Source organism: Balaenoptera acutorostrata, chromosome 1 (assembly GCF_949987535.1).
Source record: "Balaenoptera acutorostrata chromosome 1, mBalAcu1.1, whole genome shotgun sequence".
NCBI lineage: Eukaryota > Metazoa > Chordata > Mammalia > Artiodactyla > Balaenopteridae > Balaenoptera > Balaenoptera acutorostrata.
The window spans coordinates 104,475,453-104,494,837 of NC_080064.1; the positions used below are offsets into that span (position 1 = coordinate 104,475,453).

At 39.9% G+C, this 19,385-nt stretch overlaps 1 protein-coding gene across 1 annotated transcript; it reads left to right on the forward strand.

The window, feature by feature from the left end:
* The first annotated feature begins 6,401 nt into the window (after window positions 1-6,401).
* Window positions 6,402-7,387, forward strand: LOC103019341 (histone-lysine N-methyltransferase, H3 lysine-36 specific-like). The gene is given in 2 exon segments (XM_057545884.1): window positions 6,402-6,690; window positions 6,693-7,387. Coding segments are annotated over 2 exon segments (984 nt in total).
* The last annotated feature ends 11,998 nt before the right edge of the window (window positions 7,388-19,385 follow it).

Consider the following 19,385-nt stretch of genomic DNA (forward strand, 5'->3'; position numbering starts at 1 on the left):
TTGACTCACCTGAAATAAAGTCAGGCGAACATATTCATGTTGCCCCAACTTCTGCATGTGAATGTGCCAATATTTATCACTCACAAAGAGTCAGCTCTTAATCATCCACACAAATGGCAGTGAGCATTGGCACTTATCATTCAAAATAGCAGATGATCACAAAATTAGGGCTTTGGAGAGCTCTCCTTGGAATGTAATTGGTGATTCTTTTTAATGTAGATTTTTTTCCAGCATAGATTTGTTTGAATTACAATTAACTTGTGTTCTCTGTTTCATATCTACTGAATATAGTAGGACTGAAGGAAGATAGAGCAAAACTACCAGAGATTAAAGATTTGTTTTGGATGATCAGCATGGAAGGGCTGAGTTCACTCTATTTAAAAACATACTTAGGTTTCTCTCTCTGTTATAACATAGCAGCCTTTCTGCAAAACTAAATATTCAACCCAAGGCCAAAGCAGCATTTCTTCAAAATGTTTTCTTATCTTTAATAAAATTCTTTTGTGTGTGTGGTATTAGCAAATATGATTTTATAAAGCATCCAAAACCTTCTCTTATTTTAGTAGTAATCACTTGAATCTCTAATAAGTCAGCTTCAACCCACTTTCTCTGGTCTAACCTTCAGAGGGAAGCATCGCTAGCTTATGAACTTTTAGGATGTTGGCACTAGATACCACTAAGTAAGGCTTGCTGCATTGTCATTAACTACAAACATAAACGGAACTTCACATTTTGCCTGTAGATTTTCAGGCTTAAGGTATCAGGAGAATGGGGTTTTCCAATACATTGATTACGTGCTCTATCTGTGTGTGTGTACGTGTGTATACTCATCTTTTGTGATAGTTATACCTGATATAGAATATGGGCACATTTTATCAGGTAACATATCCACAGACCAATACTGTTCCTCACATGACAGAATTAAATTCACATATTAATGAATGGCACTATCAATATGACCTGTCCTCTAAGAAGTATAAAATAGATCATTGCTTTCTACAACTATCAGAGTATTGAGAAGCAGTAAGTTTTCCTTCTTTCTCTTTCATATTTTCATGGGGTCTCTACTGCCCCACACCCAGCAGTCTATTTACTACAAGTGACCCCAGAGTTTATACCTCGGGAAGGGATAAGCAGTGTCAGCCTAGCCCATATACAGGCACGTGACTCAAATACAAGCTGCAGCTTGGGGCTCACCAGATGAGTTGGTCAGGAGAGAAATGTCAATTTGAGCAGATGTGTTTTCTGTTTTTATAATACAGCTTAGAGAAATGGAATGGTTGTCATAGTGTAGGAGTTTTAGCGAGAGTTTTAAATTCAATAGAGAAGGAACCAAGAGGCACATAAACAAGCAAGGAATGAGAAAGGCATTGCAGAATTTAGCAAGAAACTGATGCTTCCCCCTCATCCTTTACTAAAAAGATTTTTAAGAAGCAGTGATAATAGCTCCAATTGCTACCAGCAAATGCCATGCAGAGACGACCAGAGTTGTTTTTTTTGATTAGAGGAGCCTGGCTTGTAAGCAGCTTACTGTTTCATGCTTGAGAGTAAGAATGGCCGAGTCAGGTTTGCCTGGGTTTACAGGCAGAATTGGCCACTTACTGGCTAGGTGACCTTGGACAAGAGGTCCATTTCCTTACCTATAAAATGGGGTTAATAATAGCACCTATCTAATAAGGTGTCTAAGAGGATTATGGCTAATAATACATGTAAGGGGTTTTGCATAGCACCTAACACATAGAAAGTGCTCAATAAAAATTTACTCATCAATATGCATAAGTATTTGAAGACAGTATGTTCTCTTAAGTAGGCTAATCCACCCTGAATCTTTTTCAACAAATGCTCTCTTCGTAGAATATATACAAGTAAACGCCAATCAAGCCCAGGTGAAATGATCATAAATTCCAAATTAGTGGTGGCTTACATAAATGTGGTGTCGCTGTTTTCTATTATCTGTGTTAATACTTCCCTCCATTTGTATAGCTAATTGAGAGCTGAATGTAGTCTCCATAAAATGTTAGCGCTGTAATACCCAAGTGGAACTTATTTAAGGAACAATTATGGCTAGAAAATGGTCTGTAAAAATAGCTCCCGTCCTTGCATCTCATTGCTTGTTCCCAGCGGTGCCTTCAAGCCTTCCTGACAAACAAGCCTGCCCTCCTGCAGACCCAGGAGTCTATTCTGCTTCACACGCCCCAACAAAACTGCCAGCTGAGGTCTAATTGCAGAACCTTCATTACCAGGGATGATTGATACTATAAAAAGAACCCAGCTGAATTTTTCACATCCTGCTGGGTGAGCACAAGGGCGGCTTTCCTGTTCCTGCGCGCCCCCCTCCCCCCACCCCAGCAGTTATCCCTGGTACCTGTGTGGTCTGGTCTCTGCAGGAAGCTCCTAGCAGTTGACAAATGTTACCTCCCTTCTGCTCGGATCCTCCCTCCGCAGAAGGCGGGCTGATGACCATGATAGATAAGCCTGGCCTTCCTTCACAGCTGCAGACAGGATCTTCATTTCTTAACCTCCCCACTTAAGTATCTTGCTTAAGGTCACCTGGAAGTGTGAGACCAGAGGAAGATGAGACATTTCTCCTGTCCCCGTAGGCCTTTGTGACAGTGTATCGGTGACTCTATCTGTAAATCAGCCTTTTCCAGTTACATTCTTTCTGTTAGTCCATCAACAAGCATGTGTAAAGCTCCTACTCAGTGTTCAGTACTGAGTTAATGACAGTGAAGGGAGATATTCAGAAGCAAGAGGACACTAAGGAATTTAAAATCTAGTTGGAAGGCAGAATTAGGCAGGACTGCTCCTGCTTCTATAGCTAATAACTTTAAGAAGAGAGTGATCTATGCAAATTTTATATGAAATTTATGAAAAACCTTTTTTCCATCTGTGTGTGTGTGTGTGTGTGTGTCTGAGAGAGAGTGGGAAGGAGAGAGAGGACAGAGCACATCTATCTGTATATCTCGAAACAAAAAGACAGAAAAAGAAACTTCTGGAAGGATGTTCACCAAATAAGTTGCATCTCTAAGACCTGCGTAGCAAAGTGCCTGAGAGTGTAGTCTCTGAAGACACAAGGTACATTTACATCCCAATTCTGACACTGACTGTGTTATCTTGTCCATGTTATATTTAGCCACTCTTGAGTTTCAGTTTTCTTAAAGCCGGATAGTAATTGTTGTATCTCATAGGGTTCTCATCAGGATTAACTAGAGCATTGTGTAGTGCCTGGTGCCTGGCGTTTAAATATAAGTGCTCAATAAATGTAACTTACAGTGATAAGCTATTGAAAGAGAAGAGGATGGGAGGGGAAGCCTTAGAAAAGGCAAGACTTGAAAGGGTCTCTGGAGAACAATGAAGATTTGGCTAGCTAGAAGGGAAGGCTGGGTGGGGGCGGGGGGGGGGGGGGGTGTTTTCAGGGTTAGGGAAACATTCTGAGCAGAGGCAGAGGCAGGAAGGAGCCTTATTTGTTCTCCAAGAAAGAGAAGGCTTGTGTGAAGTGAGAAACAATTTTGCATAAGAAGGGGACCCGAGATAGTGGAGGGCCTCAGGAATTTTGGATGCTGTCCAATAGGGAAAATAAAGCTCTTAAATGTATTTGAGCCACAAAGAATCTCATCAGTTTAGTGTGTCAGAAAATCACCCTGTCATTGAGATGAAAAAGTGAAGTTAGAAGAGGAATAGAGGCAAGATGGTGGCTAAGATGATGTGATTTTCAATTTTCCTTACTCCCCCCAACAAAAATAGGGATGACCACTAAGATAGCAAAACTACCAGACTGGAAGGCAGCAGAGGGAAGACAGTTCTAAGAGTCAGAAAACCTAGAGATTACTATTAAGTACTCACCTTCACAAGGAGGGGATTTCATAAAGGTGTAAGTTTGACAGACCCAGCTGAGACCGTAAGGAGGGGCTTTCAGGCTCCAAACGGTGGTATAGTTGGCATGTGGCCAACTCCCCTTGAGAGGAAGAGTCAAAGCGAAGAACACTTTTCTACAAGATTTCAAAAGAGTAGTAGTGCTCTGAATGGGTCATTGCCTGCCCCAACATTACTGAGAGACAGGAAAATAGAATGTCAGGCCAACAGAGGGTTGGTGCATTAATGTTATGTGAGTCTAGAAGCCTCGTGTGAGGAGGAGGGAATGGATGGCCATGGGAACAAAGGTTAGACCAAGGTGTCCCTTCCTCCTGCCTTCCTGTCAAGTAAAACTCTTGATAAAAACAAAGAAACAAACAAACAAAAACAGTGCCAAGGACAGAAGTATGGGGACTCAGGCTATGCGGACAAGATCGTCTTATGAGGAGGCAACAATGGGAGATGGTCAAACCCAGACTCTGATCTATTGATTCTATTCCCTGGGGGGCCATCTCTATCCTCCTTTAAATCAGCAGGAATGACACAAATAAGAGGCTGAGTTGAGGCTTCTCTCCACTAAGGGCACATAAACAGCCAAATAGCTGACACCTAGAAGCCAAAATGAAATTGCAGAGAAAAGTACCCTGATAGCTGAGGAATGCAGCCATTAATAAAAGGAAGGTAATAAACTGAATTATTCACACTAGATGGGATAGACAGATTTTAAAAACTGAAATAGGTATAATATATACAATCAAAGAGGGACAAATAGTATATTAACATGAATATAACAATTTTTTAAAAGATCAAATAAAAATAGTAGGTAGGAAAAATATAACAGTTTAATTAAGGAATTCAAAGAGACAAAAAACAGAATGGCTACAAACAAATTTGAACCAGTGAACAAAAGATTAGGTTGAGGAACTATCTCACAAGGCATCAGGAAGAAATCAAGTGAGGAAAAATAAACTAGAAAAGGTAAGAATAATGAAAGCAAAAAGTAGGGACTTCAACAGGAGTTCCAGAAGGAAAGAAAAAAGTAAACAGAGGGAGACGTGGTAGACTGTAGCACTACGCAGTCTCCAATGAGCCATACCTCTCACAATGTAGAGTTAGGCCCCCCTCTCACACTGATGCTGAGCTTGATCATGGGCTTTACTTTGACCAATGGGATATCAATAAAGCAAGTAGAGATGTAAGTACATGTGCTGGGGGCACATGTGATCATATGAATTACCCTGACTACTTTGACTAATGTAACATCGGTAAACTTGGAGCAAGCAGAGACTTAAGAAGCACTTGTGTACACTGTCATGACCGTGTGAGGAAGCCTAGTCTAGCCTCCTTGAGGATGAAGGACCCCATGATGAGAGAGGCCTAGTCATCTGAGCTGTCCGGTCCCCTGGATTCCCTTCAGCTGAAAGCAGACATAGGAGTTCGAGACATAGGAGACATAGGAGACATAGAACCGCCCAGACAACTCAGAACCTTAAGAAATCATTGTTGTTCTTTTAAGCCACTACGTTTTGGGGTAATTATGCATGCAGCAATAGATAATTCATACGGGAGGTATAGATAAATAATGACCCAAAATTCCCAGGGTAAAAGATTTTAGACTGAAATAAAAAATATTTGAGACTGAAAGGCTGATACAATGCAAAAAGGATAAGAAAAAAAAGTATCATCTAAGATTTATAGTGGAATGTAATAACTTCAAATTCCAAAAGGCAATTCTAAGAGCATGTAGAAAGAGAATATATATCTTACAAAACAACATGAATTCACTTGACATCAGATTTCTAAATTGTGACCCTGAAATCAAGAAGTCAATGGAGTATTATTTTCAAGGAGAAAAAAAGGACTTCTAACATAGAGTTAAACTATCCCATTTAAACATGAGGATTCAATAAAGATATTCTTAGGTAAACAAGGCTACAGGAACTTTAACACACAAGACACACTCCTAAAAATATTCCTGGACCAAAAACTAATGAATTAAGTTAACAACTCAAAAAGTTAAATAAAATAAATAAAAACAAATATATTTAAATATATATATATAATATATAAAAACAAATATATATAAAAATATAATGAAGAAAAAAATCTTTTATTTGAAAAGATTTATAAGGTAGACAAACTTCTGGCAAGAGTAATGAGAAAAAAAGGTGAGATGATAAAATAAATAAAACAGAATAATGAGGAAAAAATACCTAAAGACACATCAAGGATCTTTAACATAATCAGAGTGTCATGAAGATCTATATGCTAATAAATTTGACAACATAGATGAAATGGCAGTTGGGGGACTCCTCAAGCAAAATTATTGAGGCAGGAAGAAATAGAAAATTGGGGGCGGCGGCGGAATAGGTCGGGGCAGGTCGCACTCGCTGCCTTCTCCCCTGAAGTGAGACGCAGAGGGAGGCGGGTGTGGAAAGCGGCTCTGCGCTCTCCCCATCGCTCCGCTCGCGCCCCAGCATAATGGGGGCCACACCCTCCCCCCAGCAGGCCCAGGATGGGGCGCGGGGCACGGTTGATGCTGGCTCAGGATGGATCAGACCTGTGAATTACCTAGAAGAAATTGTCTGCTGCCCTTTTCCAATCCAGTGAATTTAGATGCCCCTGAACACAAGGACAGCCCTTTCGGTAATGGTGAATCCAATTTTTCTGAGCCACTTAATGGGTGTACTATGCAGTTACGGACTGCCAGTGAAAAATCCCAAAATGCTTATGGACAAGATTCTCCATCTTGTTACATTCCACTGCGGAGGCTACAGGATTTGGCCTCCATGATCAATGCAGAGTATTTAAATGGTTCTGCTGATGGATCAGAATCCTTTCAGACCCTGAAAAAAGTGATTCAAGAGCTCAGTCGCCAATTGTTTGCACTTCCCTGAGTCCTGGTGGTCCAACAGTACTTGCTATGAAACAGGAACCCTCTTGTAATAAATCCCCGGAACTCCAGGTAAAAGTAACAAAGACTATCAAGAATGGCTTTCTGCACTTGGAGAATTTTACTTGTCTGGATGATGCAGATGTAGGTTCTGAAATGGACCCAGAAGAGCCAGGCACAGAGGATGAGAGTATAGAGGAGATCTTTGAGGAAACTCAGACCAATGCCACCTGCAATTATGAGCCTAAATCAGAGAATGGTGTAGACGTGGCCAGGGGAAATGAACAAGACAGCACACCAGACAGTAGACACGGTGCAGTCAAATCACCATTCTTGCCATTAGCTCCTCAAACTGAAACACAGAGAAGTAAGCAAAGAAATGAAGTGGATGGCAGCAATGAAAAAGCAGCCCTTCTCCCAGCCCCCCTTTCACTAGGAGATACAACCATTACCATAGAAGAGCAATTAAACTCAATAAATTTATCTTTTCAGAATGATCCAGACTCCAGTACCAGTACATTAGGAAACATGCTAGAATTACCTGGAACTTCATCATCATCTACTTCGCAGGAATTGCCATTTGTAAGCAGTTTTTGGTACAACTTAAATATATTCATAAATGTATATATACAGGCAACTTAAAGGGAAACTATAAAAACCAATTATAACTAATTGGTTTTTGGTTGTTTATCAGTTCACAGATGAAAGCCTATTGCTAATGATAAACTCTTTGGGGAAATTTTACTTTGATTTAAAAAATTTTCCTCTACTGTATGAGTTTGGTTCTTTTTTGATTTTTCCCAGTTAACTCTCCATTGAGGACTGGCTAAGAGTTAAACTTTTAAGGGCATTTGATTGAGTTCAGATTTAAATGTTCAAGATGAAGGTATCCATTTGTTTAGCTTTTTCTTTTTTAGTGGGCTCGGCTTTGGTTTGCTGGTATTATGAGTACAGGTGAACCAGTTAATTACCTGGAGTCCTGTTTCTGCGTAAGGCATGGCTTATATTTTTAGTTGATGGGGTGACTTTTGCTGCAGGTTGAAATGCATTTTGGGTAAACATTCAGAGTAGCTAAGATGAGAAGGCCTTCCTGGACATCAGTCAGAATTTAAATTAGGCTAATTTTCCTGAACTACCTGTTGTACAGCATCCTATGCTTTAGGTAACTACCACCATCAGAGTAGGCTCTTGAACCTTTCCTAGTTTTAAATTTTGAAGTGTATATAAATGTGTGGTATGGGTGTGTGTGTATAGAAATGGAAAAAAATGTAATTTGAGTTACTCGATAGTGCTACATACTACTGTTAGATTGTGGTAAATGATGAAGTTTTTTAGAAGTTTGATCTTATGTAGAATTTTTTGACTATTCCTAGTTGGCTAAATGATCAGTTGACTTTTCTTAGCCTCAGTTTCATCACCTTTAAAATCTGATTTTTTTAACTTGGTTGTTAAAAGATTCTTTTCAGCTTTAAATATTTGATTCTGATTTTGTTTCTGTCCAGACACATTGTCATGGTCACCTGTAATGTCACCAAAGAGGATCCCATTTCCTCCCAACATACCTCTGAAATACTATGTAAAGATTTAATCAGAGAAAATTTTATGGTGTGTGATGATAGTTTTGAGTGTATTAAACATTCATTTTACTGTAAAAAAGGAAAAGAAGAAATAGAAAATTGGAATCAAACACTATAAATTAAAATAGTCATCAAAAGCTCTCTACCTAAACACACACATACACACACACACACACACACACACACACACAAGTAAATTTTACCAAACTTTCAAGGAATGAATAGTCACTATCACCAAAGATGTTCCAGAAAACTTTTAAAGGTTAAAAACTCCCTAACTCATTTTATGAAGCATATAGGAACCAGGTTCCAAAACTGGATAAGAAGTACAACAAAGCATCTTCTATACCAGTAAGATCCAGCTGAAAAAATAATATAAGATACTATTTATAATAGCCAAAAAGCAATAAGGGAATCTAAGAATTAACCTAAGAAAAAAGAACTTGACCAAGAAAAAATTTAAACTCTATTAAATAACAAGTGAATTTGCATAAATGAAAAGATATGCCATGTTCATGGATGGGAAAATGCAAAATTATAAAGAAGTAATTCTCCCCCAAAACTATGTACCTAATATAATCTCAGTAGTACTTTCAAAATAATATTTTAAGATACTAAATGTTATATAGAATAAAGGTCTATAAGTAGTAAAGCAATTTTGAAAATAATGAATAAATGGCAAGAGGGAGGCATGAGAGGAGAGAAATAGGAGAGGGCTCACTATATCAGATATTAAGTTTATAATATAAAGCTGTAACAACACTATCAACAGATGAATGGATAAAGATGATGTGGTATATATACATACAATGGAATATTAGCCATAAAAAAGAATGAAATAATGCCGTTTGCAGTAACATGGGTGGCCCTAGAGATTATCATACTAAGTGAAGTCAGACAGAGAAAGACAAATAACATATGATATCACTTATATGTGGAATCTAAAAAAATGATACAAATGAACTTATTTACAAAACAGAAACAGACTCACAGACATAGAAAACAAACTTAAGGTTACCAAAGAGGGAAGCGGGGGAGGGATAAATTGGGAGTTTGGGATTAACAGATAAACACTACTATATATAAAATAGATAAGCAACAAGGACCTGCTGTATGGCACAGGGAACTATATTCAATATAGTGTAACAACCCATAATGGAAAAGGATCTGAAAAAGAATAGATATATATGTGTGTGTGTGTATATATATATCTATTCAGTTATATATATAACTGAATCACTTTGCTGTATACCTGAAACTAACACAACATTGTAAATCAACTATACATCAATAAAAATAAAAAAAAATAAAGCTGTAACAATAAATATATTGATACACTGAAAAAGAAAACTCAGTGAAGGTAGACTGGAAACAGTGGGATCAGTTGCAACCTTGGATGATTACAAAAGTGCAGGCAAAGAATGATGAGGCTTGGCATTATCCTGGTGGAAGAGCAGTGGGAACAGCACAGCAGGGGTGGGGTGGCTATGAGGTATATGTCATAAAAATGTCAGGAGGGATTTCTGACTGGATGGATATGGAGGTTAAGGAAAAGAGAAGATCGGGTTGTGTGGCAGGAGTTGAGCCTGGCTAGATAGACCAGGGATAGACCATGTAGATCCTTTACAGGAAGTTAATCTCAGAAAGGTTAAGTTTAGGGGCAGCAGAGAGGATGATGAACCAGAATAGAAGAAGACCAGTTAGGCTAACTGGAGAAACACCCATTAAACTGTTACAATAGTCAGGTTGAAGGACTGAACTAAGACAGTGGGAATTGGCAGGGGAAAGGGGAATTAGAGACAGGAGATATTTAAAATGTTGAATCTGAGTGACTTGGTAGATTAGCTGAAAGTGGATGGTGAGGGAAGGGGGTGGTTCAAGGAAACTGAGTTGTCTAGCTTTGTTAGGAGGTAAGTGGCAGCAGCATTAACCAAGATAGGAAATTCGAGGTGCACTGTTTTTGCTAGAAATTAATCAAATTTTGAATATGTAAGTATGGATGCTTCCAATTACACATGTCCAGTGGGTAATTAGAAATGTAGGTTAGGGCTAAGGATGTAGAATTGAGAATCACCAGAGTTTGGGAATGTAACTGAAGCCATGGATATGCCTAAGATTTCACAGAAAATCAATATGGAAGGTAAATGTCAGGTGGTCGAGTTCTCCAGGAGACTGGTCTAAAGGCGGAAATTAGTTCTGCCTTTCAGAGGTGCAGGGAAAAGTGAGAGTCACATTTGGCGACTGTCAGATCACATCTACTCTCTGTGGTGTGTTTTCCTCACTGACTGACAATCAGAACACAAAAAATATATGCAACACATCAAACAGACAAATCCACTCTGCATGGATCTGCCTAAATATTTAGACACAGCCAGGAAGTGACAGAAATTATTAAGAAATTGAAATTCCAATCACTAAAGGTGATCAGTGAAAGAGACAACATCTCTCATTCCACCTCGACTGATGATCTCATTCATCATCAGACCAGTGGTTGATATGTCACATCGAGAATGGGGAAAGGACAGTTCAACAAATGTGGAAGGTTCTCTATTTAACTGATTATTTATACCTCATCCCTTAATTCTCCTTTGGTGAATTTTCTTCTTATGACGTCCCAACACGAAAGGGTAGACTGAGGAAGTGAGCAAAGGGCAGGGCATAGGTAGGGTTAAAAGGATATTAAATTTGGCATCAGTAGATTGAGCTCAAGTTCCAGCTCCTCTGGTTACTACCTGTGTGACCCAGGCTCCCTGAACCTGTTCTTATCTATAACATAAGAATATTGGGGCTTCCCTGGTGGCGCAGTGGTTGAGAATCTGCCTGCTAATGCAGGGGACACGGGTTCGAGCCCTGGTCTGGGAAGATCCCACATGCCACGGAGCAGCTGGGCCCGTGAGCCACAATTGCTGAGCCTGCGCGTCTGGAGCCTGTGCCCCGCGACGGGAGGGGCCGCGATAGAGAAAGGCCCGCGCACCGCGATGAAGAGCGGTCCCCGCACCGCGATGAAGAGTGGCCCCCGCTTGCCGCAACTGGAGAAAGCCCTCGCACGAACCGAAGACCCAACACAGCCAAAAATAAATAAATAAATAAATAAATAAATAAATAAGAAAATCCTTTAAAAAAAAAAAAAAAAAAAAAAAAGAATATTAATTCCTGACATACCTACTTCACAGGGCACATGAGAGTCAAGAGCTAATGGATGCCAGTTTTCGAACTGCATTCTTCTGGGTTCCAGGCTTCCTTAGTGGTCCCTCAGAAGCCACAACTCCAAGGGGGAGGGAGGGGAGGAATTACCCACAGGGGCAGGGCTCTGAAGTCTTCTGGTCTGGCTACACCAGAGCAGCTCCACTTTTATCTGCTTTATATCATGAGGTGCCAAAGGAGATTTTGTTTGAGACTATGTATCTACTGCTAAAAACATCCTTGAAACTCACTCATACATATGAAAGGTCCACACATAAACATGAACTATTATCATTAGAGGGTAAATTCACTGCCCTGGATAAATGTTGGATGAAAAAGAACATGTATCTGAAATTAGCTTTTTGGATTATCTGTGCTCTGCAATTCTGGTATCCTCTCTTGAACTTCATTATCAGATAATTAAGAGTTCACTGTGTGTGAATTTTTATTATAATAATTATAACTTGGCTCCTAGTTACCCTGAATTACATCTCCTATATATAACACCCCTGACTTATTTATCTTGATTACATCTGTGGATGGGGTGCTGGGCAGCTGGGAGAGGACTGTTACCATCTTCCATTTTCCTGGTTTAATCACGATTCCCCATCCTGCAGCCCAGGAATTGTTAGGAAGAGGCAGTGTCCCAACCTTTCCGCACTGCAGAGACACCATTCATGAGAGCAAACTGCCCCCCACCACCCAGAGTTCCTGTGAGAGAACTCAGTTTCCCTCCAAGTTTCGGCATATTATTGCACACCATTAGACAAGGCTCTATCACAAGGGAGGGTAGCAAGGTTGAGAAGCAGAGCTTAGGTTTTCTGCAGGCAGATCATTAATGACTTCCCTCTGGTGTGTCTTAATAGGATTCCCAGGAGCTCAGGCTCTGAATGGTCTGTAGTGCTGATCTGCTGAGGAAAGGGAAATGGGTTAACAAAGGAAAAATTTCAGAGCTGCTCTAGTTTTCAAAAGAGCTGCATAAATCCTGATTGGTTTAGTGACCATGGAAGCCGGAGGTAGTTAATTATTATTCATGGATAAGAATATCAAGTTACCCACAAGTCTCTCCTTTTCAGCAATAACATCCAAGCAACGCCAGTCAGAAATAAAGGGAACATTTAATTTAAGAAAGCTCTTAAATTCTTAATTATCTTAGCCTCTGAAAACGGCAGGCCTTTCAATCAACATCTCTCGAGGCAGTAGCTTTTGTAGTCAACTTTTTAAAAAATCTGCTTCCACCTCCTCAGGGTTGTGTCACACAGCAGCTTGTTCTCTTCAAGTGTTGCTTTCTCTAATGCCACCTGGACATCCAGCCAGGACACCAGGAGGAAGCATTGCAGGTTTTTTTTCCATTTCTTCTCAACCCGAGAAAAGGGAGGATTGGAATAGTGTTTCCTAAAGTCATGTTCAAGACCTGGGTGGCCTCTGTCACAGTAGGAAAATGAGAAAAGTTTGGGGTCTCTAAGTGGGAAGCAAGGAGATCTTATGGAGGCTGAAGGGAAATTCCAGAATCCTTCACTGGCCCCAAGCTGGAGTAGGAAAGGGACGCAGAGCCCTGTTGACCCCTAGAAGAGCCATAGGATCCCAGCTCCCATCAGCTTGTTTCATAGAGGTGAGAACAATGATAACTAAAGGGTAGGGAGCAAAGAATATGGTCTACACGTCAGAACTCATTTGGGAACTTCCAGAACCTTACCAGGAACTGCTGATTTCTTCCTCAGATAACAGAAGAACACAAGAATTGCCATATGAGCCCCAAACATGATCCACCCAGACTAGAAGTTGCTTTATCATGAAAACCCCAGAGGTATATGAGGGGAAGACACGCTGGCCCCAAAGCCTCAAATCCCAAATATTTTCAGTGTCCAGCATGAGCATCTCTAAGAGCAAAGTCTCCATAATTCAGGAGAGCTCTTCTGCAGTGTGGGCCGAGGAGAAGAAAAGGAAGCGGAGAAGAAAACCAGTCTTTGTGGAAAATCTATTTTGTACAAGGCTCTCTGATAGGTGTCTTTACCCTGAGCACCTTTAAGGCTCCCAACAACCTTATGAATTAGGTATTACTAATCCCAATTTTTTAAATGAGGGAACTGAGAATTGGAAAGGTCAGGCACTGTGTCCAAGGTCACATCAGTAATACGGGGTAGAACGGAGTTTCTCTCTCTCATCCATTTCATTCAATTAACTAATTGCTAAATCCTATTGGTTCTGCTGCTTAACTGAGTCTCAGATCAGTCTCCGGTCTGACTGACTGGCCTTATTACTATGAGTCTAGTTCAGTCTGGACCATTGCAATGGCCACTTAACTGGTCTCCCTACTTGTCTCAATACCCCTGCCTGTTCCCCTGTCCCCACCTCTAGGCCCCCACATCACCCTCCACTGGCCATACTTTCCCTTCTAAAATACAGAGCTGATCCCATTACTCTATGCTTAGAAGCCTTCCATGACTCTGACATCTACATGATAAAGACCAAACTTTGTCTTTGTGTGACTTACGAGGCCCTCCGTGGCCGGCTCCAGCCAGCTCCGCCAGTCTCTTCTCTGGCCACACCTATTCTAACCTTAGATTCAAGGATTATTAGATCAACTACAATGGCTAAATCCGATACAATGGATTCATGGAGGGCTCTCGGGCCTGATATCAATTGGTGTACTACTTTTATTGGTGATCGGTTTATTACCTTGTGTTGTCAGATTTGTAATGGGGCGCCTCGCTGTCTTGCGTCAGGATGTTCATGGCTTAAAACTACATTATCAAGCTTTAAAAAATAATAAAAAAGGGGGAAATGTGGTGGCCCCCAAGCTGTAAGCTTATTCAGCTTTCTGCTTTCCGGAGAACTGCTTGTCTCTTTCTTGGTATGCACTCCTGACGCTGCGGTATTGAGCGTAAAAAAGGAAAATGGCTTGCGGCCAGTTTCGTTCCAGGTGCCTGCTCTGGATCTAAGAGCCCCTGGTTGTTCCCCAGAAGAAGGACGTGCTGCCCTGAGGCGGAAGTCTGTATCTCCAGAGAATGGCCCATAGAGCATGCTGACGCATAGGCAGTGGCGACAGAATTATGTGGAAAACAAGGTTTACTGATTTATTGTCTGCTATTCGTTCCGTACTAAACCTATATATACATTCATGCTCTTTGAATAAACTTGCCTTGCAACCATCAGTTGTCTTGGCTCTTCTGATCCCATACTGGTGCTTTTCAGTTCCTTACCCCTCACCGCCAGGAACTTCTAGCTTTCTGCAGCCGGTCTGCGACAAAACTCCACATACGTTAAGTTCTCTTGCAATTCTCCAACATGCTGTTTCATGTCATGGTACGTGTCCCTGAACTAGGATGCCCTTACCACCTACCCTAGACTGTCTTGGTAAAGTCTATTTTCTCCTTTAAGTGCCAACTCGGAACATCACGTCCTTTGTGAAGCCCTGATACCCACAGGCTTAGATGCTCTTCCTCCAGGGCAGTAACTTATAAACAGGTCCTTTATAGCAGTGATGACATTATATCATAATTGGCTTTTTAAGGATATGTCTGTATCCTCACCAGACTGAGCTTTTTGTGGACAGGAATTGTGTCTCTTCATCCATTTACCTCTTGTATTTAACAGTGTCTTGCCCATAGGAGGCACTAAATAAGAACTTAGATAAAATGAATTGATTGATTAATGAGGGGAATTTTTAAAAACTCAGAGTGAAAAAAATGAATAGATGAAATTTAAAAAAAAACAGGTTATCTGACTCAAAAGCTGCACTATAAAGGAATTTTGAATCATTACTAGAATGTTAGATTTCTTTTGTAAACGCAGAAGGAACAAGAAAAATAACTATAGAATAAACTTGATATGTAAAATTTGAATTTAAAATAGACAAGGTAATATTATTACTCATTTCAATTTGCAAAGAGTATACACAGAACTGTGATAAATTATATCATGTAATATTTCATAGTTTTGAAAGGATACTTATATATTCTACTTCATTTGAACTTAATGGCAACACATGGGGTAAAACAGAGGAGGTATTACTATGCGCATTTTTCAGGTGAGGAAACTAAGGATCAAAGAAGAACTAAGGACACACGCAAAGTCATACACAGGCAGAGAGAGAACAGAACCCAAGAATTCTGAATGCAAGTTTAGAATTCCTCCCTCCCTACAGATGACCTCTGATAGCAGGCTTTGATCATTTGACTGACAGTGAAAATGTACTATGATTTTCTAGTCTCCTATTCTGACAGACTTCTTTAATCCCTTTCAGACAGTAGGCAATTGGGTCCCATGCCCCTCAAGACCCAAGGCAGATAAATTCCTTCAGGGTCAAGATTCTACTCCCTTAATCTTCCTAGCAAACAATTGGCACTGTGATTGATTCGGTGACCTCGTTGTCTCAAGCTTTAGAGTCACCTTTCTGAAGATTGTGGCCAGAGAGGGTATAGGCAGGGCAAGGACAGAGCAAGGGTGGGAACAGAGAGCAGAGAGGTAGTGAGGGATATAGAAGGAGGCAGACAGACCTAGGGTGTACAAATTCTACCTCTACCTACTCACTTTTCCATATAGATGTCCAGTTATTCCAGCATCATCCAGTGAAAACACTTTTCTTTCTTCATTGGACTATTAATAGTGCCTTTGACTCTATAAATGGTCTATTCTTGGGTACTCTAGTTGGTTCCATTGATTTATTTTTCTTTCCTAATAGTACTCTGTCTTGATAGTGTAACTTTACTGTAAGTATTGAAGCCAGTGTAAGTCCTCAAACTTTGTTCTTTTTCTGCAATTCTTTGGGCAATCTAGGTTCTTTGTATATAGATGTGAGAGTTTGAGAATTTCTACAAAAAACCTTGGTGGGATTATGATTGGAATTGCTCTGAATTGATAGATCAATATGGGGAGAGTTGACATCTTAACAATACTGAGTCTTCCAATCCTTAAACATAGTACAGCTATACATTTATTTAGGTCCTTTAAAATTTCTCTTTTGTAGTTTTGTAGTTTCCAGTGCAGAAATCTGACACATTTTTTGTTAAATTTACTCCTAAGTATTATATGTTTTTGTTCTTATCGAAAATGGAGTTAGAGGTTTTTAATTTTTTTCATTTTTCAGTTCTACCTACTGAGAGCAAATGTGAATTTACCTTGGGGTTAATAAAGCTTAAGCTTCAGAGTTCTCCCTTGCAAAGATCCTTTGCAAGATCTTTGGAGGTACCCTAGCAGTTTTATAATCATAATTTTGTATTGTTTTTCTTAAATAGGGCCCTTTCTTAAATTGTAAAAAATTCAGACCACACAAAGCTTAGATTCGTCCCCTGTATGATGGCAATGTCCTTGACTTCTCTTAGAGCCTCAGTCCTCTTATCTGTAACCTTGGGATAATGATACCTACCTCCTAGGATTATATTTTTTTATTGTGGTAAATGACATATAACACAATTTACAATTTAAACCATTTTAAAGTATACAGTCCAGTGGCATTAAGTACACAATGTTGTACAACCATTACCACTATCTATTTCCAAGAATTTTTCATTACCCCAAAAGGAAACTCTGTATCCATTAAGCAATCACTCCCCATTCTTCCCTCCTCCTAGCCTCTGGTAACCACCAATCAGTTTTCTGTCTCTGTGGGTTTGCCTGGCTTCTTTTACTTAACATAATGTTTTCAAGGTTTCTCCATGTTGTAGCACGTATCAGTATTTCATTCCTTTTTATGGCTGAGTGATATTCCATTGCAACATACCACATTTTGTTTCACTGTCCATCTGTTTATATACATTTGGGTTGTTTCCGCCTTTTGGCTACTGTGAATAGTGTTGCTATGAACATTGGTGTATAAATTTTTGTTTAAATACCTATTCCCTATTCTTTTGGGTACATACCCAGGAGTGGAATTGCTGGGTCATATGGTAATTCCGAGTTTAACTTGTTGAGGAAACACCAAACTGCTTTCCCTTGTAGGGTTGTTTTCAGGATCAAATTGACCAACACATTTGTACAGCTTTTAGTATAGTGCCTGGCACATAGGACTCAATAAATCACTGCTGAAAGATAAAATTCAAATTGTTCACAAGTTATCGGCAATAGAGTACATCTGCTGTAAAATATGTTATGTGTTGGAGGGAACAATTAGTCGCTGCTCTTCATCTTTTTGTGTGGAGGGACTGCCATTAGAATAACATTCCAAGACTTTGTTCCATCCCTTTTCTTACCCCTTCCAGGAAAAGAGGAGTGACTTTCTATCTGGCAGACCAAACAGGGCGTGCTTATGTCAGCCCATTTCACTCTTCCCTAGGGATCTACATGCTTGTAGGGAGCAGGTACTCAGTCTCCCGTACTCTGCCATAAGTTTTAAGGGGCAGGCCCTGTAACAGTGGTCTGAGGCTGTTCAGTTCTAAGGCTGCCATAGCAAGGTGGTGGGTAAACTTAATCTGGGTCATAGTACCAGCAAGCACACTTGCTAACAGACCTAAGCACCTTCTCCAAACACCTTCCTCATGAGTAATAAAGATTTTATGTTGACTACCCAATCATAAAAAAGAATGAAATAACACCATTTGCAGCAACAGGATGAACCTAGAGATTATCACACTAAGTGAAGTAAGTCAGACAGAGAAAGACAACTACCATATGATATCACTTATATGTGGAATCTAAAATATGACACAAATGAACTCATTTACAAAGCAGAAACAGACTCACAAACATAGAAAACAAACTTACGGTTACCAAAGGGGGAAGCGGGGGGAGGAGGGATAAATTAGGAGTTTGGGATTAGCAGATACAAACTACGATTTATAAAATAGATAAACAGCAAGGGCTTACTATATAGCACAGGTAACTATATTCAATATCCTGTAATAAACCATAATGGAAAAGAATATGAAAAAGAATGTATATTTATAGCTGAATTACTTTGCCATACACCAGAAACCAACACAACATTGTGAATCAACTATACTTCAATGAAATAAAGAAAGAAAGAAAGATTTAATTTTTGATTTACATTTGCCTGACCCCCGTGTGTCTCACACAATTGGTTCTGACAGTGGAAAGGATAAGGATATTACATACTTCTCCCCCCACCAAAAAAACCCTGAACATATCCAGAAAAATTAACAAGCCTATTTCTTTTTTTTTTTTTTAGTTAATTAATTAATTTATTTTTGGCTGCATTGGGTCTTCATTGCTGCGCATGGGCTTTCTCTAGTTGCGGCGAGCGGGGGCTACTCTTCGTTGCAGTGTGCGGGCTTCTCATTGCAGTGGCTTCTCGTTGCGGAGCACGGGCTCTAGGTGCGCGGGCCTCAGCAGTTGTGGCCCGCGGGCTCTAGAGCTCAGGCTCAGTAGTTGTGGCGCTTGGGCTCAGTTGCTCCCCAGCATGTGGGATCCTCCCGGACCAGGGCTCGAACCCGTGTCCCCTGCATTGGCAGGCGGATTCTTAACTACTGCGCCACCAGGGAAGCCCAACAAGCCTATTTCTAATTCCCATGTTCTTCTACCTCAAATATAAGTAGGTTAAAAGACAAACTTTAAATTGAGATCAAATATAATGAGTGATTGTGTTTTTTAGAGAGTTTTTTATTCTTTGATCTTGGAAAATTTGGAATTAAAATAGAAAGGCTTTGGACTATTGTGTGGTATTGTTACAGTAAACCTTGAGATAGAAAATGCTTTGCTTGCAATTCTTCATTGCGGAGAGACTTCATTTCAGAATCCCCATATTCTTTTTTTTTTTTAAAATGCTTAGTCCAGTTCCTGGCACATAGGAGCTAAGACCATTATTACATGACGAAATGGAGAAGGACCACAGATAGGGAGCGCAGTGAGGAGGCTTTTTTTTTTTTTAATTTTACATTTTATTTATTTATTTTATTTATGGCTGTGTTGGGTCTTCGTTTCTG